The following is a 24,019-nucleotide window of genomic DNA, read 5'->3' as shown; positions in this document are numbered from 1 at the left end:
TTGGAAGTTAGTTGTTGCATTTGCAGGTCTGAGGCAAATCGGTTTTATCCCATCAAAACCACGATTTTGTTCACATTGCATTATTAAGGCCTCATAACTTCCTTTTGAAGACAGCGATAGCACTGTGGGTATTAGGCGACTCATCTAATTGCAATTGGAAGGAGAAACAAGTAAGATTTGGTGACTAAACCAGTTCTGAAGAAAGTTGCATCAGACCCATCTATACCCACGATGTGATCAGATTTTATCAATAAGTCATCAAAACTTCCTACCAAGGCCAGCGACAATTATGGAAGGGTTAGGCGATTCATCTTGAGTCAATTTGAGGGTGATATTGTAGAGTAATCAGTGCTATATAAGACTGAGTCAAAATCGTGGCAGTCAGCCCCTACCCTTCGATTTTACTCATAAGTCATCCATTTGGCATCGAATCTCATCTATGAGGACAGCGCTAAACTTGTGAAGGAAGGGCGAACATTTTGGGAGAGGAGCTGTGAGGACTAGCAGCTGACACTTCATTTATGATTCAGACCGCCATGGACAGCAGGGGCGATTTAGGAATCATCTCATTTTGCTTATGGAGTTGGCTCGACAAATTAGATATTGATTGCTTCTTCATTATTGCATCAAGGCGCCGCAACCAGGTTCATTTTGGTGTTGATTTCCAATGAACATTAGATGATGTTAGCGAGTGTAGTCATGGCTGTCTTGTACTCAGAAAATTATGAGTCATAAGTAGGTTGAGTTTTGGTCATTGTATTGTCATTGTAAGGATCCATTGAACATCATTTTGAATAAAAAGGGAGAACAAGTTTTCTTTTCTATTACATGAATTATCTGAGGTTACTTGCCAATTGTTTGTCATAATGTCAGCTGCCTGCAAGTGCATAATTATAAGTCTAGTTGGGTGAAGAACACTATAAATCTGTTGTATATGCATTCTTGGCTATCATACTTTCATTTGCCGTCATTTGTAGTTATTCATTTATGAGAAATATGTGAGGGTTCACCTCTACATCAATCTGGAAAATTCTGAGACACCCTGACAGCATAACACGCAAACTCAAAAACTGCATAACACACAGATTTGACAGTCAGTATTAGCAGATATTCCTTGCTTTTTCAGTCAAACTACTGCAGGGGATATTTCAAGATGGTTAACAAGCAAATCTATGATCCTGAGTGATCGCCCAGGAAAGTGAGGCCATTACAATATACATACATACACACATATATACAAACATATATATCTACATACACACATATATACAATATACATGCATACATACACACATATATATACAATATATATATGTGTTTGAGTGTGAGTGTGTGTGTGCGCTCACACACACACACATATACCCCCATGTACCTATTTCCAACCTTTTCTGAAAATGGTGTACCGGTACCCATCCCCGTCTTTAGTATCAATACCTATAACCCTCCCCTACTAACTATGATTGATAGTTATATTTAAAAATTACAGAAAATCTATATAATAAATTAATAATTCAAACTTCTGGACTCTGGCATGACATTTAACTCGATAGGAAACATCTTTTTTTACTCCAATTGACACACAAAATGATTGGTTTTTTTATGACAAAGGAACGTCATGCAACACAATCAAGTTTCAAACTAGGGTGTAACAAGGTTCTAGCTTGTTAGATTTTTATAGCTAGAGTGATTAAAAAAAGTCGTTATTTCCCTTTTATAAGGCTTTTTTTGTCATTTTCTTGGAAAATATTAAGTAGGAAAACTACCCAGCATAAGACCCCTTCTAGAAACATAGGAAAAAGGTATGGAGAAAGGAATGGTTAATTGCAACTATTGGATCACACCATGAGCTTGACCTCGATAACATTGATCCATATTTGGATTAGTTTGTTGAGGATGTGAATCTACTTTTACAGCTGATGAGATGGTTGAGATTAACTACAATTTTTAAAATGAATTATTTTAGGGACAAGGATCCAATAGCCATCTTGAGGACACAAGGCATGCCCAAACATTCTCTATGAAGGGGTTCATAAATAGAGATGTCTCTTGCAACATAGGACCATCCCATAAATGGCAACCCCTGCAAGTGGCCAGAAATAGGGAAGCTGCAAGGAGATTTCATGTCTGTCCTGCCATCCCCAAGATGTCCCATTACTGATTTACATTAAAAAACCTCATTTTTATCTTAGGCACAAATGAGAATGAGAGGGAATAACCTCAATGATCACCATGTTATTGGCTATGTTATTATAATACACTTTAAACTTAGTGTATCATAATTTCAAAGCTTTTCCATTGCTTTTTGGAACAGCCTTTCGAATTCTGTAATGTTATTGCTATGTTTTTAATTTTTTGGTTAGCTTTCTTTTAAATATACATTTGAGTTTGGAAATGCTTTATACGGATTAAAAAAAGAATTCTAGATAAGAATGTGTTCATTTCACTTGTGTTCACAAAGAAAAGATACTACAGATTGTTATACACTTGACAAGCCAAAAACAGTAAGAAAATTGCATACCTCATAATATGTGATTGATATAGGTTCTTTGAATTTCATTGTTGAAGGCAGAGTTGAAACATAAGAAAGCAGCATTATGCCTTCACAATACAATTTTTGAGAAACAACCTTAAAGGGCGTATAGAAAGCCTCCTTGCAGCTACAACAAAGAAAATTTGACCATATGAAGTCAAACAAAACACTGTAAAACAAACTCAAAATCTGGCAATGAGGATAGCATTTTTAATTTAAAAAGTAAAGTTTTTTATTATGTATTGAAATTATAAAAAAATGAAACATCTCATTTTAAGAAACTAGAACACATTTCCTCGTTAATTCAAACCCACAGCATAACATAATATAAGAAAAACTGATGCACACACCCAACTCCTCCCTTTCAACAATATTCCTTTTTATAAATCCATTGAATCAAATTTACAAAATGAGCACACTTCAAGTGGTATATATCCATTTAATTGATGATTTAAATGAAGATTGAAAAACCGAAATTCAAGTTGACAGCAACAAAAATACCATGAAATCACATGGGTGGTGAAGCAAAAAGAAAAAAAGATAGAAAATGCTATCTGAAGATCTCCAACTCTTCCATTAAAACCAGTAATGATATGACCAATCTTTCACATTGCTTGACAAAATGAAGGTAGCTTACACCTATTCTTTGAAATCCATTTGCTCACCCTCACTGAAAAAACTCATCCCTTGCTGACAATGTCATATCTGTTATAATTTTTATATATATCTAAGGTGGCCCTGTATTTAGCCCTATATTTAACCTTTCCTTGGTAGCAATATCTTTCATAGTCTAAGGAGAAAAAACTGAAGAAGTCTCTTTTCATCAAATATCATGGAATTGGAAGGCTCCTTCTTCCTCTATCACTCCCTACAAAGATGGATAGTTCTTGATTAAATTCCCATCATTTCTAAATTCAAATCCACGATCAGGTCCACCCCACTTCTACAAACATATTTGACATCCATTTGGCATCTCTTGATATAAATTGTAATCTTGAGATTATTAATGTTCATAACCTCTAGCTTTATAGGTGTTACTACATTGGCCAATTCCCAAATGCTATTCTTGATTTGACCATTTATCTTTTAAATAGTTTGTCAACAACTAATTGATCCTCTCCAGTGGTGGACTTCTAAGTGCCACAAAATTCTCAGACCTTGACTCAGCTATGTTATATGATCCATTCCATCAGTTTACCATAAAGGATGTAATGATAAAAGTCATCAAAATCCATCAAATGTTATTACTGTCAACTTGACCTGGATTTTTTCTCTTATCACTATTAGTTTGTAATATAGCTGGGGGAGGATTTCAAGTGGGCTTTAACAAGATAGGAAAAACAGGTGACTTCAAAGTTCAAACTTAGTAGAAGGTGCCTTGACTCATCAAAAGCATAACCAAACAAATTTGTATCCATGCGGAGACTTCTGCTTTTGTTGACTTGCACAGTGATTCTAAATTGAGATTGTACTACTTGTAAGAGCCTCGGTGGGTGTTTCTGATTTCACCACTAAATCATCAATCTCTCCTAGGCATCTTTGTAATTGAATTTTAGCTTCTTGAGATTCTGATAATGGAAATTATGCATCTTCAATTTGTTGTGCCTACGAAAATATATCAAATGAGCTCAGAGACATAAATAACTAGTTATAACAAATAAGAGAAATAATCACATGAAGTATACAATAGCATCACATTGGCCAAACAGAAGTGTAATTGGCCTATAAAAAGGTCTTGAACCTTGGGACCTGACAGCTAATGATAAAGGGTCTGGAAGAAAGTCTTGAGACCTAATTCATGCAGATATGGATGCCACCACCAAACGTCTTGTAGATAATTCCACTTTGTTAAAAATGTTTCTTGATGAAATCAGCTTTTAGCAGATGACAATTGGAATGAAATCTAGGTCAAAAATGAAACATCATATTCAAATAGTTAAGACTGGAAAATAAGCTGACAAATTTATAGAATTTATATATCTTGGCACTATCCCATTCATTCTTCAATGACCATTGTCAAATATTTTTATTGGCTCCTTCATTGTGGTTGATGAGAACGTTGATCCTTATTCTTTTTTACAGTCAGCTACTGATTAGAGTCAACTTTTTCCTCTAGCCTGGCCTGCATCAGCTTTATCTTCTTTTCTCACAGGTGTTCCTCTCACATTTATTTGTAGTGCTCATACTACATGGCATTGTCTTTCCTGACACATTTAGGATTTCTAATATCCAATGCACCAATCTTACAAACATTTTCTCATAGCCTCACAGATATTATGTTCCACCCCACAAGAAATTGGAACCTATTCCATATAAGAAATGATGCACTAACTGTGAGAACTCATTCCAATAAACAAATAGTTCTAGCAGAAGTTAAGAAAAAATACAATAATCGAAAGACACTAAGTTTTTATGGGTAGCTGATCAATCAAAACAATCTAATATAACAATGTTTATAATTTATTGCTATCATTAATGAGCATTTGCAACCACATATGATTGAGACACAAGTATGTACGCATGCCATCCATGTTAATGAAACAAGAATAAACTAGACATACTCTAAAAAAATCAGCAATCAAGAAAGGAAATGCTAACATTTAAGATTATCAAAAAATGCTCAATATACATACTGGAGAGACTACCAACACAGTTGTTCCCTAAACACAGCGGTTCATGCACGTACAGCAATGAACCATTCTACCATTTTGTCCAAGCAAAGAAGCAAAGTACAATGGACATCTAAATTAACCATAGCGCAAATATAAATAGCAATACAACAAAAATTTACCTTGTTTGCAAATGACTAAACTGCTCGAAAAGCGTCCTCTGCAAACACTTTGTATCTTTGAACCCTCCAAGTATTACCAGCTCTTCCAAAATACTTTTTGTTTCTCTATGTAAGCAAATCCAAACAAGAAGAAAAGCTTCTTTAATTCAGCATGTACTATGTCTCTGAAGAAAAATGTTAATTGTATCATAAACATAAGCTTCAGCAAAAGATATGAACCAAAAACCATGATTATTAATTATTATCAAACCCAGCATTCCCAAAACTGTATGGCAAAAGATGGATTACAAAGGGAATTGGAAGAATGGTTTTATTAAGATGAACCAGAGACTTAAGATCGTATTCCTATTCTTTAATTTAATTGTTTTACGTGTATGCAAATGGAAGAGCTTGGCAAGAAATCTCGATGGCTGAAATAGTCACAACAGGGGGTCCCCATTTGTGATGGGTCGATGTGTGAAATGGTCACAACAGGTAGGTTATATCGCAACTAGGAGAGTTGGTCAGACTCATCCAAGGCACATGTCGCCACTTTTTTGCCACTTGGTGAAACTTATTTGCAATGGCTTATTAAGTGTTGGGATCTACTTCCAATTTCACAGAATCACTCTACCTATTTGTACACATATTGTTCATTATGAGTTTAGTCCAGATATGATGCTAGGAATATGCTTAGTCGATACTATTTCTAACATTTTGTATCTGGTGCACAATAATATTTAAGCATTGGATCTACAAACTCCTCTATTTAGAGGATTGCGTTTGTTTATTTATATTATAAATGAATTGAAGTTGTCTTCTTCACAGTATAAATATATATATGATAAGCAAACCCCAAACCTCAAACCCATACCAGGACCAGCAACTTAGTTTGAAATGCCATGTCTTATTTATCACTTACCCTTGAATTATATACATTTTGATATGCTACTAATGGCAATAATATATATAGATAGATAGATATACAAATCCGAACCCTAAACCCATACCCATTCACATACCAGGATCAGCAACTTTGTTTAAAAGGTCCAGTTGTATTTATCACTTACATTGAATTATATAAATTTAAATATGCAACGCATGGCGATAAATATATTTTTCATTTCAAAGCTGCTACATAACTTTCTTAAACAATCTCATTTTATTAGAAAGACTGATTTCAATTTAAAATTAAGAATCCAACCAATAATCATGTTTAAAAGTTTTACACCAATGAACCCACAAACCCTACTTTATGAAAATATAGCATACTATTTAAGGTACTTACGGATGAATTTGTATCTCCACATCCTTTTGAAGAGCATCCAAGTGAGGCATAATTGGGTCTTCCATGAAAACAGTCGTCAAGAAAAGCATCACAAGCTGACTGTAACAAAACATGAAATTAACATCTATACTTGAAAAAGATGTTAACTCAATATGTGTTTGTTATTTAAAACAAAAAATTAAAAATATGACAACCTGCAAAACTTGTCACATCCAACGAGTGTAAGAAAATACCTGTTAATGACAGGCAGCTGATCACTTTGTGAAAGAGGTTCACCGCTCAGGTGTTTAAGCGACTTAGTCAGCCAAGCAAAAAAATTCTCAAACTGCAGAAACAGATCACTAGTGAGTTGGAGATAAAATACAATGAAATACGATTAACTATTCCTCTAACAAAGAATAAAAATGAGGCACTTAAATATTACAAGCCTAAGAATGCAATGTAAAAGAACTATTGGGACAAAATACCCCTTTAGAGGTCAAATCTGCTAAACCCATGAGTGCCTACTCCAAAAACTCCACAATTCAATTGTCATTTCTCAGTGAACTTCCAATCTGTTGATGGGTCATTTAACACAACATTGGCGAAACAAATTCCTCACATTGTAGGACATAATTCTAGTAACCAGTGGACATGTTTTGTTCACCCTCCAAGAGTTGATTCAAATATCTAAACTATCGACATTAGCAAACACATCAAAATTTAAACAAGATCAAATAAACATATTATACAGAATATAGTAGAGCTTTTCATCTAAAAAATATAAATAAGAGAGAAAAGGGTAGGGCAGGAAAAAAAAAATTTATTTGAGATTTGTTAAGAAGGGCATATCAATTGTATTCATTGATTTCCCTTAAGTTATATAGCAAGGCCCAAATAACCCTCACTTTACCCAAAAAAATTTGCCAGATTTCAAACTTTTGTTAAACAATGAAGCATATTCCTTCACTAATTCAAAATTAGATCAATTAAATTAAACAATACCAGATGATCATCAAGAATAGAATAGCATGAACTTAACGTTATCTACCATCACCATCAAACATTGACACAAAAGCACAAACCTCTTTCAAAAATGTAATCTTTAATTAAACTTCTACTCCTTTTAATCAAAGCGTAGAATGATATTATCGAAATAATAATATTTTTGTTCAACCCCCTCTCCAAGGTGGAAGTCAGTATGTATATTATAATATTCATAGGTTTTGGATAGGTCACAACCCCACTAAACAGTTAAACTAAGCAACTTGCAATCGCAACTTGCAATCAACTAGAAACCTTACGGCAATAATAAGATTTAATGTATTAACCAACTATGAAAGCTTTTCCAACTATGGTTTTACTGCATATGTCATGGTTTTGACTGACCATAGCAAAAACTGGCCACTTGATTAAATGGACCTGCTGGGGATTTCAAGCAGCACAAATTTCTGATATGATATTTGCAACAGAAACAAATAACACATGTTCTCCTTCAACCCTTTGACGTAAGTGGTTATAAGATTCTAGACTGCTGCACTGGATTTCTTCTGCATCTCAGATATCTCAATTTCAAAGGCAACCATAAAGATAGTTACCAGATTAGGGGATTCAACATTAAATAATCATTTACCATCAGGGTATTTTGATTGAAATTTGAGAGACTGCAAAAAAGATCAATTGCTTCAATATTTATGCAACATTTTTAGAGCTTTGTTTATGGCGAACTCTAATTCTGATGCAATGTTTTCACAACCTTGATATCATACTCAGATAGCAATGACAACCCTTTTTCAATTGCAGATTTCACTTCAGCAATATACTCTATTTTCCTCCCAAATTGTATTGCTTCTTGAAGCACTCCTTGTAATTTTGTTTGAAAACCCTGTACCCAATCTAAACAATTGCAAATCAAAAAGAGCCATGGAGTTTACCCCTGTTGAAATGTCCTTCAGTATTCAGCACTTGTATTCTAACAACAAGAAGCTTCTGTCTAGTTGCCTAGTTTTCTATAAGAGTTCTTTCAATAAATCTCTAGCATACAGACTTGAGGATTCAAACCCAAAAATGGGGTCTTCCTTTGTTCCCTTGTTGGATTTATCCAACAGCGCTTGCTCAATTGTCAGAAATGTAGGTTCATCGCCTTCCCCCTAATTGAGTCATGAATCATTTGAGTTTCTTATTGAAAAAGCTTTCTTCTTTTCACCCTCTATGAAGTGAAATCATGAAGATGATTGAAAAGAGATGGAACTCCCTTGGGAATAAAGAATGGACCATAAAATGCTTGATTACCTACAGCAGTACAAGAATGAACAGAGAGTTTATGAGACAATGGAAGAAAGAGATGGAGAACCTGTTTATGAGGATTCTCTCACTACCAGAGATGATGTTGTGACCATTAAAGACAAAACTTCAATACAAGCAGAAGCAGCCTCCACCACCAGCTGTATGTTCTTTCTTAGCTTCCTCTTCTTCCTTTTCCTCTTCAACCAATACCTCTATGACATTGGATTTTTCCTCAATCATTTGAGCTTCTTTCAATAAACCCACAGCCCTCATTCAAGCAATTACCTCTTTACGTATGTCTATGTTCATATTACATTGGCCCATTGGAACAAATGAATGCTTCTCTGCAAATACTCGCCAAGTTGCCAAGTACTCTGTTTATTTCTTACTACACAAGTTTGACTCATAAGTTTTTATAAACGCATAAAAATGCCAATGTGTGCAAAACATTGGTTAAAACACTTTTTTTTACTATAAAACCATGCATTTTCTATTTGCACTCCCCTATCATCAAGGTTCTTCAAAATCTACCAGCCCTTCCTTCGGGTTCTCATTTTTCAAACTCTGTTAACCCTTCCTCATGGTTTAAGTTGTCGAGTTTTTACAAAAAATTTGCAGAGCATTTGCCAAGTATTCTGAGTCTGAGTCTGCAAACTATGCATCTAAGTAAAGTTGATCTTGATAATTCATGACCTCGGATACTTCCAAACATTGCCATATAGACCCTAGTGCCAAATTAAATCCTTGGTAAAGTTAAGGGCCAAAACCTTCAACATTTTATCCTTGATCATTGGATAATGCTAAAAAGTATGGTAAATTTGGAAAGACTAATAGAGCTTTAAAAGGCCCGGTTATCCCTTCCCAGACTGCCATCAGAATTCTCGAAATACCAAACTCTCATAGACATAGTATAGAAGCCAAAAGGTACACCAAAGATCCCTTCAATTTAAATGACTATTTTTTTACATATGCTAGCATACGGACCCGTTTATTCTTAACATGTTCTCTGTTTGGGGCTCCATACGATCTATTAAGCAAACTCATGGCATCTCTAACCATAGGATTGACATTTTAACAGGATACACCATATCTTCTCTGTTTTTCCATCCCTCCAGATTTCCATCCTATCGTTCAACACATTTTATGTATTATCTCTATTGAACAAAGTCTTAACCAATGCAGCATCATATTTCAGCTGAGGATGGGACAACCTTAATATTTTTCTGAGTACATACCCAGAGACCTCGGCAACTATATTTCCTTGTGTGTAATATAGCAAGCTACATCCACTTAGATAAGAACTGCATATATTTCCATCGAGGTCAGGGCACGTAAGTACCTCCGGTTTTCCCACTACTCACTGTACATAGCAAGCAATGATATACACAGTTTCCTCTGCTAACTCAATTTCCCTTTTCCAATAATAAATAGAGATCGTTATACTTCTTTGCACTACACAAAACATGGGAGAAAGTTGTGTCCATTAATTCTTGATTAATCAAGTGTACTGCAACCTTTGGCCTTCAGTACCATTACAGCTACCTATCAATGTTTATACTTTAGCGATTTTCGCTGCAAACTTCCTCAGCTAGTTATCTTGGTGAAGAGTTTTTATGATTCATATTTGCAAATGTTAACAAACTGAACTTTATGATTTTTCATTAAAATTTAACACTCAAAGTTTTATTCAATGCTCATGATCCCTAAACTCTTTCTGTGTGTACAAAATTTCTCAAAAACCCAAGCTACCAACCTTATTAATAACAATTTCACTCATGAAAGATTATGTTTCAAATGACAATGGTAATTATGAGATCATTAAGCCATAGAATTCTTACACAAGTACCGAGATAAATTAAAAGTGAAATAACCAGTTAAACCCCCGAGGCATTGACAGGTGGCATAATCCCATCCACTCAAAATCTCAGACTCTATCAATAAAGCATCTCATGAACTCGGAAGATTTATTGTGGTTTGTGTTTTGAAGACGTCTAATCTAAAGTAATATGTCAAGATTCGGTATCAAGTTACAACATTTGTCACTATCTCAATTGATTGGTTATTAGTAGCATTGCGAAGAAGAGTAAATCTCAAAGAAACCAAAGATAAGATTGTGACACATGAAAACATTACATTTGCTCAGAGGATCTCGGCTATAATGACAAAGCAAGCAAACATTAAATACTGCAAAAACAACACATCCAAGAAGATGCCACATGTAAACACTATGTGAACTCAAAAGATTGAGATCCAGGAGACCAAATATAAAATGGAAAATAATTATCAAGAATTCATACATACTTTTGATCTGTAATTTATCAATTCATTTCCGTATGTATGATTTCTAGCGATTAAAGTTTCCTACAACTTGAGACGTGAACATCTAGTAAAACCTGAACGAAATATCTATTGAGTCCCAAATATAAATGTATCATTATCTCAACAAATGTGTTTAGCTACCCTTCTCAACCTCTGTTGTTCCCTATAAAATCTATCCATGAGACTTTAAAGATGAAAATTTTCATTGTCAAAGTTTGTAATGAGAGGAGCCCAAATCAAAATTGAATAAAATACCAATCTTTCCAAATCCCAACTACATGGGCAAGCTAAGATGTTCCCTGCAGTCTCCCCATCAATAGCCTTTTATGTATCTAGAACTCAAGTGATGAATCTGTAATGCACACAGAAAATACTAGGAGAGGTGGGGGGGGTGAATTAGTATTTTAAATTTTTACATGAAACCACATAAAATATGGAGAAAGCAAACATCAAGATGCATATACCAAATTTCATGTGGAAAACCCTTTCAAGTAAAAAACCATGGCACATAATAGCTTTCATTAACAAATGGGCACCAACCCAAATTACAAATGTGAGCATCTACTCACTGAGAGCACCTACTCCCCTTGAAGCACCAACTTCAATCAATTGAAGCACCTACTCTAGTCTTTTTCATACTCAAAAATTACTAAAACTTTTAGAAAGATCTTCACATTGTACATTCAATGATTATCAAATTCACGTATGCAGCTCCATTAAATATCTCTCACAAATAAGCTCCTCACTCTAAAAACTAATGCCAGACTTCTTAGAAACTATGCTCAATCCTTCTTTGTATTGTACTCAATAATCATATCCTCCTTATTTTCACCACTTCACAAGCTCACGTGTCCTTCACTGAGCACATACATCCTACGCATATACAACCTTATCATCATGAAAGGATTGTAGCATAAAACAAAAGAAATGGCCATATATATGTTTTCAAAGAAACGTAAGAAAACATTTCAAAGTCCCACGGAGAAGGTCTCGCTGAAACCATAACCCAGGCTACAATCAACAGATTAAAGTTGTGCATAAAGAAATTAACTCAGCTTCTAAATAGCCACCACATACAAAAGAGGATAGGAAAATATTGAAGAAACAAGCCCGCTACACTAATTGAAGAGATCTCAATGACACATTTTTTAGCCAATAAAGGTCGGTGATTAAAGAGCGCTCAAAAAGAATCTAGACATGTTATTAAACAAAGCTCATAATCCACTCAAGACGTTATAGAAAGGAAACAAAGCCGACACATCAATATAGAGAAAAACTTAATGAGGTTTGTTTCAATTGAAACCGCCAAGCACAACTTCCCGAAGCCATCAAAAACGTTGTGTAAAAATAGCGAATGCTTATTTAGCCGCCATATTTAAATTCCATGGAAATCGCAACTTTTGAAAAATCAACTGATGACATGGTAATCTAACTTGGCACAAAAATAGGCAAGCAAGCAGATGACTTGGACAAGCAGCTAGCTCAAACTGACAACAAAGCAGCTCAAACACACAGCCAGGTAGCTCAACCAAGCATTTAAGTAGCTCAACCAAGTAACCAAGTAGCTCAAGAACACAACCAAGTAGCTCAACCAGGTAGTCAAGTAGCTCAAGCAAATATGCAACCAGCTCAAGTAGACAACCAAGTAGCTGAAAAATATAACCTTTTGTCCCATAGTTCTCAGTTACTCTGAGTAATCCTCCAAAGTTTGGACGACCTTGATTATCAACCTTTGACATCAATGACAAAATATCCAACAGGATCTTCAACAAGAGGGCTCTACTCTCCATGTTTTGCAACAAATCATGCAGACATCTTACGTTTCCCTTCAAAGTCCTTGACGTCTCTATATAAATTTAGAAGATGAGCTCAACCATAATTGTTTCTGCTCATTCAAAGTAAACTTAGTGGCAAGGTCAAAAATGTCACAAATAAGACTAAGGTCGGAGTTAATGTACAATTACAGGCTGCAGATCTTTTGCAGGTTCTTGTACAATTACGGGCTACAGATCTTGGAGAAGCCATTCACAAAATTATTGTAGCATGATAAATTTATTACAATTAGCACCACATTTGAATTTGTTACCCTACAAAATGTCATCAAGTAAACATCAAGCAAGCACTGCCTAAATAAACGCTTGTAGAATCTCTTATAAAACAGCAAAGAACAAAAGGGCTATTATCTCTGTTTCAAATTTACAATTAATTTCAAAAAGACATAATCATGAACTTAACCAGTTTCACAGTTTCAGATAGAACTCTGAGCAGCCGTTCAATTTGCACCACCAACATCCCAGAGTCTTCCATTGCTTGATGAACCATATTTTCCTCCAGTCCAATACTTTGAAAGCGTGCACCCCATTCAGAAAATCCCTTCAGCTCCCCGATTCTAAATGCAATTTCATCAGATGCTGGCTGAAAAAGAAGCAAAATTGCAAAATGCAAACAGCTTTTGTCAGGATATAGCATAATTCCCATTTATTTGAGAGTTGAAGAAACCAGCACCATAAAAATTTTAAAGTAGATTTAAAAGATCTAAATCTCTATCATTGAACAGTTTTAGAGAGATGCAGATGACGTGTGATGACGTGTGAATTACATAAATTCTCATATGTAATACCTCAATATATCTAGAAATTGCTTCTCTAAAATCAGAGAAAAAGAAACTTATTATTAAAATAGATGTTGCTTCTCAAAATAATATCACTCAATATCAAATGTGAACAAACAAAAACTTATTATGTAAATAGATGTTGCTTGTTCCACAAGGAATACACAAACAATGTATCAGAATAATCTGACCATTTAATAGAATGTGAAAGTTATGTGAATACTCAGAACATTTTTCAAAATTATATTATTTATGTTAATATTTCACATTAGTGACCGTATCACTAAAAAATATTAGTGTTGTTCCTGTATGAAAATTTCATATTGAGTCAAATTTATCAACTGGACATCCTCATTTATCTACCCTTGATATGTTTCGAATCTTATCTTGTATGTATCGTCTTCATGGTTCTTTTTGCTAAACCCTAATGTCAAGCACTTGAAGAAATCACGCATCAATGCAAAAAGGAATGAAAGATGCAACGAGATGCACCAAACAGATAAATGTACCTGAAAAAGAAAAAGGATGTGTGGGGAGAGATTCAACAATATTTTGTTGAAGACAGTGTATAGGCACATAAAGAAGAGTGTAGGCACAAGTCAACAAAGGAGCTAAAGACTTTCAAATTTTTCCCATTATGTATTGGTGTGCACCAAAGAGCTTAGGTGCACCAATACGAAGGGTCAGTATGATTCACCATGAGTAATAGCACATGCTTATACCCAACAAATCTCTCAAATGCAAAACTGAATCTAGCTTAAGGAAGAGGACGGGTGAATGTGAGATGAGGAGAAGAATGGAAAACACTTACATTGAACAAAAGAAGCCTGCACAAGCAAAGAACAGCACATGTACTAGCAAGAAGAAAAATAAATTTTGAATATTTCAAAGACAAACTACTGGCATGTGCCAATACAAAGAGATAAATTTCCTGTTATCAACCACCTTCAAACTGGTGTCGCACACCTAGTAGTTGGTGCATACCTCATGAAGAAGAAGTTATAACTTTTTAAAAAGACACTTCCAAACCAATGGCACGTACCAAAGATTGTCAATGTACCTTTACAAAGGAAACTAATCCAAAATTTAATTTTCTTATTTGAATTAGAGCATGCTAAAAGACTAGTGCAAGCCACAAGGAAGATTAAGTGCATCCAAAATGAAGCATGGGTGCCTTCCCAAAAAGTTTGATGTCATGAAAAAAAAAGTTGCCCTATAATGGCATGCACCAAGGAGCAGTCACACACCTCATAAAAGGACATGTTTCTAAAGTCTAAAGTCACCCCTAGCATTGGCGCATCTATAGGAGTTGGTGTGCACATGGAGGGAAAAGAAAAAATTTTAAAAAGGGGATTTTGTGCAAAGCTGCACGCAAGATCAAAAGTGCATGCAAATACTAACAAACACTAGTATAAATCAAAATTCTTTATTTGGCTAGGCACACCCAAAGAGCTATACAAGTGCCTTCCATAAATTTCAGTTAAAAGCATGATGGTAGCGGATAAGCACACCTGACGATATTGGTGTGCACCAATACAAAGAAAGTGTTTTTTTCTTGAAAATTCCATGTTAATGCTAAAAGACAAAGTAGGTGTGTGCTTGCCAATGGGGTGTGTTTTTATAAAGGAGGGATGAATGAGTATATTTTGAAGGTTTTTCAAGTGGGTTAGATGTGATGAGAGGAAAAATTGTAGAATCATCAAAGTCATCTAGAGTTGCCTGATTAGAGGTCTATTTTTAGCCCACACTAACTAATTTTAGCCATCACCATTTTCAAAGAGAAAGGGCACATTCAGATATTATCATTTTCTAGCTAGATTTATTTATTGCCTTTGCTATTTTTATCAATTTCTATTTTTCATGCAAGCCCATGCTATTTTTAAATCATCTAACCCATCATGTGAGAGATGAGAGGTTTCAAAAGATAATTGTGTCATAAGAGTGATAAATCTTTCCGAAGTCATAAGATTTCTTTAATTAGTTGCAAAGAGTTATTTACCATTATGGCTGATGTCATTCTCAAGATACAAGTTTTTTACCCAATTGCCTTTTGGGCATTAAAACCAGATTATAGGTCCGACCTCTAAATTTAAAAATTAGTACCCTATTTTATAGTATTTAAAGAGAAACGAGGGCAATCCAAGAAACCACATTATTGATCTTGCAATGTTCCTGAAAAAGAGTCTCAAAGGTGACTCTAAATGTCAGAATTAAAAACTTTATGTAGTGGTATCCAAATGCATTATATTATGTTTGACTGAAAATCTAAAATCTTTAATTAAAACCAGATTTTAAAAAATATTGTTAGACAATCTCCCGGCTTACTTAATAAATAGCCTTTAATATATCTGATTCAATGAACATATCTAGCTTGCATTCTTTGATCAAAGCTTTGCCAAAGTGAAATACTATGTGCTAACTAATTATATATTGGATTATTTGCTTGGACTCGTAACAATAAATGCTATTGAAGGATGTCTTATGGAAAAATTTGTGATCAAAATATTATTTTGACAAACTTTTGATAAAAATCAAAGATAAAATTTGTCATTGGTATTTATCAGAAACAAATTGAAATTGAAGTTAACCAGTCTTAATGCAGCATTCAAGAATACTTAGAGGTCATGGCCGCACAGATAAAGCTCAATCATGAATATCAATAATAATCCGAACTGTGGTGCAGACGCATGAGGTTTTAGAGGTACTTGGGGTTGAATACTGAGTTACGCCAAAAGAAAAAGGAAGAATCCCTGACCTTCGCATTTTGCAGACTCAGATTACATGAGTAATTCTGGTATTCAAAACGGATTCAAAGCAACTACATATTAGAAAGCATTTGCGAACAAGGGAAACTCACCTTCAAAGATTCGTCTATAATAGTGCGCATCTCCTTGCCAGCAGAATCAATGCTTTTGGCTAATCGTTTTACTCCCTGCAGGAACCTTTGTGTCTTATTGGCAGTACACTAGTACTAAGAAAGTTTCAAGGAATATGAAAATTGAAAAGTTCATACCCCTTCACTTAGAGAATTTTCCAGAAACTGGCGCAGTGCATCACTTGCAGTAAATCCACACAAAAAATTCACCAGTTCATCCTGTTGGTTTGAATCCAATCCTGAAATGAACTGACAAATTAGACAAAAACAAATCTAAGGATTCCAGAAAGGATAACACAAATGGTTTATTAGATCTTACGCAATAAAATATAAAATGTTTATAAAAACTATAAAAACTATATGATTTAGTTTATATACCATGAACTGCAAGCAGAGATGAAAGATGACGGAACTTGTCCTTAAACAAGTTCATGGCATCTGACCATTGTTTATGCATTGCTTGTAAAGACACAAGTACAACATCTTGAAGTTTCTCAATATTTGACACTTGCAATGCAACCTGAAAAAGTTCCTTGTTCCTAAACAACAAAAAATAGATGGAAGCAGTCAAACATTGCTTTGTTGACAAATGTCTAAAGGTCTATACATATAAATTGCTAATTTTAGAAGAACTAGAAGAATTCCTGAATATTTTCTCATCACTGAGGAGATTATTTTGAAATAACTTCTCACTGATATATCTTGCAACCATTCCGAAGAATCGAAGATTACATCATTATATCATCATTCCAAGACAAAACCTTCTTAGAGGTAAAAAATAAAACATGATGCCCTAAAGTCCACTGGAATAGTGATTTTATAATTATTCATTTAATCATCAAAAGAATCAATCAAATGGATATTAATTTAGCATCCAACAAAATGTCAACCACTTCAAATTAATACTCCAATTCTTTAATCCAATAGCTTCTCTTTATTTTCCGCCAACAGAAACTTCCGCAATTTTAATCTAAAATAGAACTCTACAGTAATTGCAAGGTTATAAAGCAGCAAATGTTTTGGCCATGATTTGTATAACTCTGACATTGAATATTGTTTCTCACACTAGATTAGCAATGTGATTTACACATTCAATTGAGTGATATTATGCAATTCTAAACCAACTATACTTTGGGACAGGTTCTGTCCTTTATATCTTAATGAATGCTCATCTTCTGAATCAGAATGAATCAATGACAATTTTAGTGTTTTGACTGGGTTACCCCTAGAAAAATGAAAACATAACCAATAAATCTATCCCATCTTCTGACAACCAAATTCACCATATTCTTCATTTTACCAGATTTACCACAAAAGCAGGGATACAGGGATTTACCATCAACTATGACTTCAGAAAACTTGTTTACATTTGTACGATGGTTGCATTTCCAAACTAAGTTGTAATGTCCCCACCTTGAGATAGGATTTAATAATAAAATAAATAAAAAAAAAGAAAATAAAACTAAAATATAAAAGAATAAAATTAAATATAATTAAAATTTCATTAAGTTAATGAATGGTCAAAAGGCATGAAATGAAAAGTTGTGACTCCCACAAACATAAGATATAAAAGGGAGAAGAGAACCTCACTTGTGAGGGAGGAGAAAAGAAACAAGGAAGCATGGGAATCAAGGAAGAGTCAATGGAAGAAGGAAGGAATGGGAAGTAAATAAGGAAGTGACTCTTCCAAAGGAGGGCAGAAATTATGAAGGGTTGTGACTCATTCGAAGGGTGGTAATTGTCATCAAAGGTTGTGACCATTATGAAGAGCGGTGACTCTCCCTCACATCGGAGGATATAAAGGGGAGATCAGTTTGGGAAACAATATATTATTCTCAAGGGCAACAATGAAAAGTGGTGACTCAATGCTTATGAAAGGTGGCGACCCTTCTACCAGTAAAGTATAAAGGAGAATTCATTCCAAGCATTGAAGGGGACTTATCAATCAATGGAGAAAAGCAATACAATTAAGATCAATTCTACTAACAAAGCAAAGAATCTTCAGCAAGCAAATGTAGATTGAACCATTCAACAATAGCACTCATTGTGAAGACCCGCTTTGTCTCCTATGCCGGTAATTTGTAAATATTGGATGCAAGTGTAATTTTTTGTGTTTTGGTTTTTCTGAATTTTTTTGTGCTTTTTTGATAGGGTTTGACAAAAGAAGAAATTGCAACAAACTAATTCTTTTAAACTGAAAATCAATTAAATACATCTATCTGGCCATGAACACAAAGACTATTTCCTTAAATGCATAAGATTGGAGATTTTATTGAAATCGAATACAAAAAGCAACTGCTGCAATATTATTGAACCTGGTATTATTAATGTAACTGCTGTAACTTCCTCCAATTTGCTCCAAGAATGCAGCGCTAGGCTCCCTAGGATCAGCTGCCACTCTTTGGTATTTTTTGGGGAATTTATTGTGCCCTCATAAGCAAAATCGCCCCTCCTTGAAAGTTCGCCCTACTTGCAGCTGTAATGAAGAATTTCTGGAATGATTTGCAGCCTGAAAGAATTGGGTGAATGCTGGAAAATTATCATCTAAACCAGTATCCCAATCTGCAGCTATTAATTCTTCAAACTAATCAGATTTAAGCCACTAAATTCACTGATTGAGTCCAAATAGAACTTCTGATTGAAGCCCCCTCTGAATGCCAAATTCACTGGACATTTCACAAATTCAGATGGCTGCAACACTGGAGATTTCCTGTTCTCCAATGGCTGATGAAAGACTGAAACCCTTGGTCTCTGCTCCCCACAAGTCATGAAAAAGAGATGCAACGATAATAATCAAACTTCTTCTTGTTAAGCATATATAATCCCCAAGAGAGTTCGAATTTCTCCCAAAAAGCACTTTAATAACATTAAGTTGGCATCATTAAATGAAATAAAGACCTTGGGTTATGTGCACATAATTAATTAATAAGTCGGGGCCCCTCCTTATGATGCCTAGACCCTCGAGTTAAAAAGTTAAGTTATAACTTTATATTTGCCTTATTTAATGTTTATTATTAATTTGGCCACATAAACATTAATATCTCCCAAAATACTTAGCATTTTTCAATGCCGTCTGAAATGGGAGTCCACTCTACTTTTCCCCATGTTACCATACACCCCTGCTAAAAATAGAAAGGGTCCTTCTCGAACAACCCAAGACTTACTATAAATAGTAAGTATAGCAATAACGTAGCAAATGAAGTCCGAATGATGCCACACAAAGACCAAAACGAAGTATATTGAACACTGGAGATGATACAATCCTCAAGAGACCCTCTAACCATCCTCATTAGCCTACGAGGGTCAGAATGATAGGCTAATCTCACTGAAAGTCTGATGTCAACAAGAAGGGGACATCAAACTCATCCAAGAGAGCAGTGTTCAGCTTTCAAAGAGGGAAACAACATCAAATTGAAGTTGGCCAAATTACCACAGCAGACTGAAAATACATAACCTACGATAATTCTACAAGTTAGTGGGCAAGATTTGGTGTCCTACCAAAAAGGGGACATTACATAAGTAGATACATTTGATTCTTTTTCATACATAGTGAAGTATTTCATGCATCATTTTAAGAGAAGATTTTCAATCTGAATAAAAGCAGGGACCCCACCAACTCTCCTTTCAACCAATTGCCACATAAGAGGTTGTTAGCAATATTTTTTAAAAAAAAACTGTATATTCTTAATCATCTACGAAACCCTAATCCCTTCATGTTTGCATTCAAAAGTTCAAAGATCAACTTCCAAGAAATAAACTGCAAGGAAAAACAAGACTTTGTGCAGTGTCCCCTTAGTAACCAATTAAGTTTGGTGGACAGTTAGCCCATCTAGTAGGTTCTCATAGGCTAATTTGGAGACAATTGATCCAGTGGGATGGCAGTATTAGAGGTTTAGTTGAGCTCCAACAGTTATTATGAGCATAATGCCCTTTTCTAGAGTGATTTTTGGTGGGTTCTACAATACTTACTATATCTAGTAAGTAAGTTTTGGACACCGACTGAGCCAGCGGGCAAGGTTACAATTTTAGATACGTCGAAGGGAGTTGTGGATATCAATATTTGATATTTAATGTAGTCTGGTGATTTTATATAAAATAAAGATAAATTAATATTTCATAAAGTTAAATTAAATATTTAACTTTTTCATTTTTTAATTTTTAATATAAGACTATTTTGGGCGCCAATATTAAAGGAAAGTGGTAATTTTCAAAAAGGGGCCTTTCGAAGACATGGATCCCATTTTATTAAGGAGGTGATTTTATTTTAATTTTTTTAAAAAGAAAAATAGAAGAGGCCAACCCCCTTCTTAGATGATATAAAAAGGTTTTGGGAGTTCATTTTTTAGCAAGCTGAATTGGATATTTGATATTGCTTCTTGTTTCGAGGAGATTGTTCCTCCTTTGGTTTGTGAGGACGAAATCCCTTACAGGAAACATTCTTCATGTTGTTTTTGTTGTTTGTAACTAGTTCGAAAATTAATTATAAAGCAAAAATCAAATTGCCCAAGGCAACATTTGATTTTTGCTAAATAGGGTTGGGCCCACCCTTACTTGTATCCACACCCAAAGGTAGCATGGGCATTCAAACTAACACTGGTGCCAAATTCAATATAGGGCCAACCCTATATAATATAAGGTGGAAGCATTCAAATATATATACATTAGCGTGGAAATCAAATTTGAAGTTGGCGCCAATTACTTATTGGGCCGACCCAATAAGTCAGCAAGCACCATATATATATGGTGTCATTTGGAGTGCATAATATAAGTTTTTCAAGCAAGCAATTCAGCTCCAAAAGATTGATGCGAACTCTACCTTTGCCCTATGGTGCGAAATTCTCCAGTCATACAATGCGAACCTTCTCAGCTATTATGTGCAATCAATATTTGAAGAATCTGAGCCAACTTGGTGTGAATTATCCCTGCTGTTAGGAGCAATCCGTGCCTGAAGAATCTGATCCATTGTATGTGAAGAACTGATGCTATATAGACTAAAGGCGAATCCCATTCATGGGCATAATCCTAGATGCAAATACCTCCATTAAAGAGTGCAGACTTCATCATCAAAAGGTGCAGAGCTGTGTACTCCATATTGATATTGAAGACAGGTTATCAAAGCTCTGAGACATCATATCAGACCTGGAGCAGATCTAAAGAAGAAGGCTGTTTTGGTGCAGTCTTGGTCAAGCTTGTGTGCTGACCTAGTAATCCGATTAGAACAAACAGATTGCTGTTTGTTCATCATCATTAGCATTAAAGGGATAAGTATTGTAATCTATCCAATTGGTGACAATCAGATCTGAGGATCATTCTTTGCTGGGTTTTTCCTCCAAGAGGGAGGTTTCCCAGGGTAACTCGTGTTTTGTGTTATATTGTTTATGCATTTCATTTAGACTATGTTTGTTTAATTGTTCAGCTAACCTTCATGTTAATATAAGCTGTCAAAGATGCAATTCTGATTTTTGTTCTTACTGTTAATCTGAGACCTAAAATCCAACAGTTTTCTGACACAATCCAGAGAATATCTTGGTGATTTCACATAGAGATCACAGCTGAGCTTTAATGGTGTGTGATATCTTCTTCTTCCTCAATTTTCAAAGCTACAAAGTGATGGAGATTATTCATGAAGATAGATTAAGGAGACTTGCAGAGTTCATTGCATATATTTTGGTCTATTTCTTGCTGGCCGTACTTATTCGAGGAGGTTGTACTTGCTAGAAAGTGGTATTAGACCCATAGAGGGGTCAACTGGAGTTTGGAGGATTTGTTTGCTCCTTTTGAATCACCCAAGCTGGAGAATGCAGAGGCTTCATCACTTTGGTCATAGAGGGTGATTTTGGAGTATGCCAGGGAAGCCGGAATGCATATTTTCATTTTGTGAACAGATCAAGGCATTTCATTATTGCATTTTCTGGGTATGTTTGGAATAGATATGTAATGCTATTTAATGATTTGGGTTGCTCTTACATTTGATAAAAATTGTACTTTTTGATCATAAATAAAATCTGGAATTTTCAGCCTTGTGTATTTCTGAGTTTTGTCAAATTTCTAAGTTATTAGTTTGCTGCAAATATTTCTATTATTCTGCACTTTGTTTATCATTCAAAAACCTTTGCAAACACAAAAAAAAAGAACTAAGGCAAACAGAGCAGCATATTACAGTGGTATCAGAGCAGTGTATGCTGCCATCCTGGAGGGTGCAATATGACAGAATAGCGATATGTCAGGTTGGGAACAATCACCTTTTCCACTACAATATTGCAGAAACAAGTCTGCTCCAAATTTAGTTGCAGAAGAACAGAGGGTTTTAGAGAAACATAACACTGAATAAAATCGATAATCAGAACTCATTTGAAACCAAAGAGAAATAATATGAAGTAAATGAACTAGGCATAAAAGTTTTATTAAGTACTCTGCAAAGAAGAAAATGTAAAACCTCAGCATCACAAGGATTGGTACATAATGAAATCCCAAATACACTATCTAATAAAACCAAGCTGCAGCCCATATTACTAAACTAAAGAGAATGGTCCAATTCTGGCAGCAGTATAAAGTTTCGAAAATGTACTGCAGCAACATGATCTTGAGCTAATACAGTAAATTCAATGTTACTTAAAATTTGGTCAGTTTTATGTGCTCCCACGCATCATCTTATACACCCTTTCCATCGAAAACCTGCATTATGTTAACCATAAAATATTTGATTTTATTATAAAAATTACATAAGGAATACAACCTTTTCTGGAATATGGATGTGTTGATAAGAAGACTGTGCAATCCCAGTTTCATATCTGATGTCCCCTCAACCCGCATTCCATAACAGAGAACAATTAATTGCTGAAGATCTTTTGAAAGTGCCACCTGCTTAGTAATCATTGCAAATACGTAGACACATGATATACTTTCTTTCTTATACATTAGAAAAGATCCTATAAAAGAAAACGATTTAGTTTATCTACTAATTTGAATTTCAAACTTTCCATTTTGTCATCTTATCAAACTGAATTGTTATTCTTAAAAAAAAATTAGTTTAATGCTATAATATATAGTGAAACACCGCAAAAGCTGAAATCAAATTTCTCAGATCCTACTCAGCAACAAGCAAGAAATATATTTGAATTGGAAAGGAATAATCCCTAACACCACATGCATCACTTATATTTAATACATATCTCTTACAATCCATGGCAAATTGGCAAAATCTTTCAACTAAAAACTTTGAGCAAAAACAGCAATCCACATGCTCGCTCATTAACAATAGTCTTCTTGATTAAATATGACATGATTTTATAAGATCAGTAAAGAACAAAGAGCCACTATCCAATAAGTAATTTCAAATTTTCTAGATGCCTGGATAATAC

General features: G+C 34.7%; 1 protein-coding gene across 3 annotated transcripts in view; it reads right to left on the bottom strand.

Moving 5' to 3' along the window:
* The window catches only part of LOC131028056 (anaphase-promoting complex subunit 4), a 244,177-nt gene that overhangs the window by 96,041 nt on the left and 124,117 nt on the right, over positions 1-24,019 (bottom strand). For all 3 annotated transcript variants that reach the window (XM_057958234.2, XM_057958232.2, XM_059221554.1), the window contains exons 7-15: positions 23,395-23,519; positions 17,037-17,197; positions 16,797-16,897; positions 16,641-16,715; positions 13,408-13,587; positions 6,822-6,913; positions 6,589-6,687; positions 5,322-5,426; positions 2,519-2,657 (exon numbers count right to left, since the gene is read on the bottom strand). In XM_057958234.2, the coding sequence (XP_057814217.1) occupies positions 2,519-2,657; positions 5,322-5,426; positions 6,589-6,687; positions 6,822-6,913; positions 13,408-13,587; positions 16,641-16,715; positions 16,797-16,897; positions 17,037-17,197; positions 23,395-23,519 (1,077 nt within the window). The remainder of the gene's footprint in view (positions 1-2,518; positions 2,658-5,321; positions 5,427-6,588; positions 6,688-6,821; positions 6,914-13,407; positions 13,588-16,640; positions 16,716-16,796; positions 16,898-17,036; positions 17,198-23,394; positions 23,520-24,019) is intronic.

This window comes from Cryptomeria japonica, chromosome 5 (assembly GCF_030272615.1).
Source record: "Cryptomeria japonica chromosome 5, Sugi_1.0, whole genome shotgun sequence".
In the NCBI taxonomy this organism is placed as follows: domain Eukaryota; kingdom Viridiplantae; phylum Streptophyta; class Pinopsida; order Cupressales; family Cupressaceae; genus Cryptomeria; species Cryptomeria japonica.
This window is presented reverse-complemented; position numbering and strand designations above follow the sequence as displayed.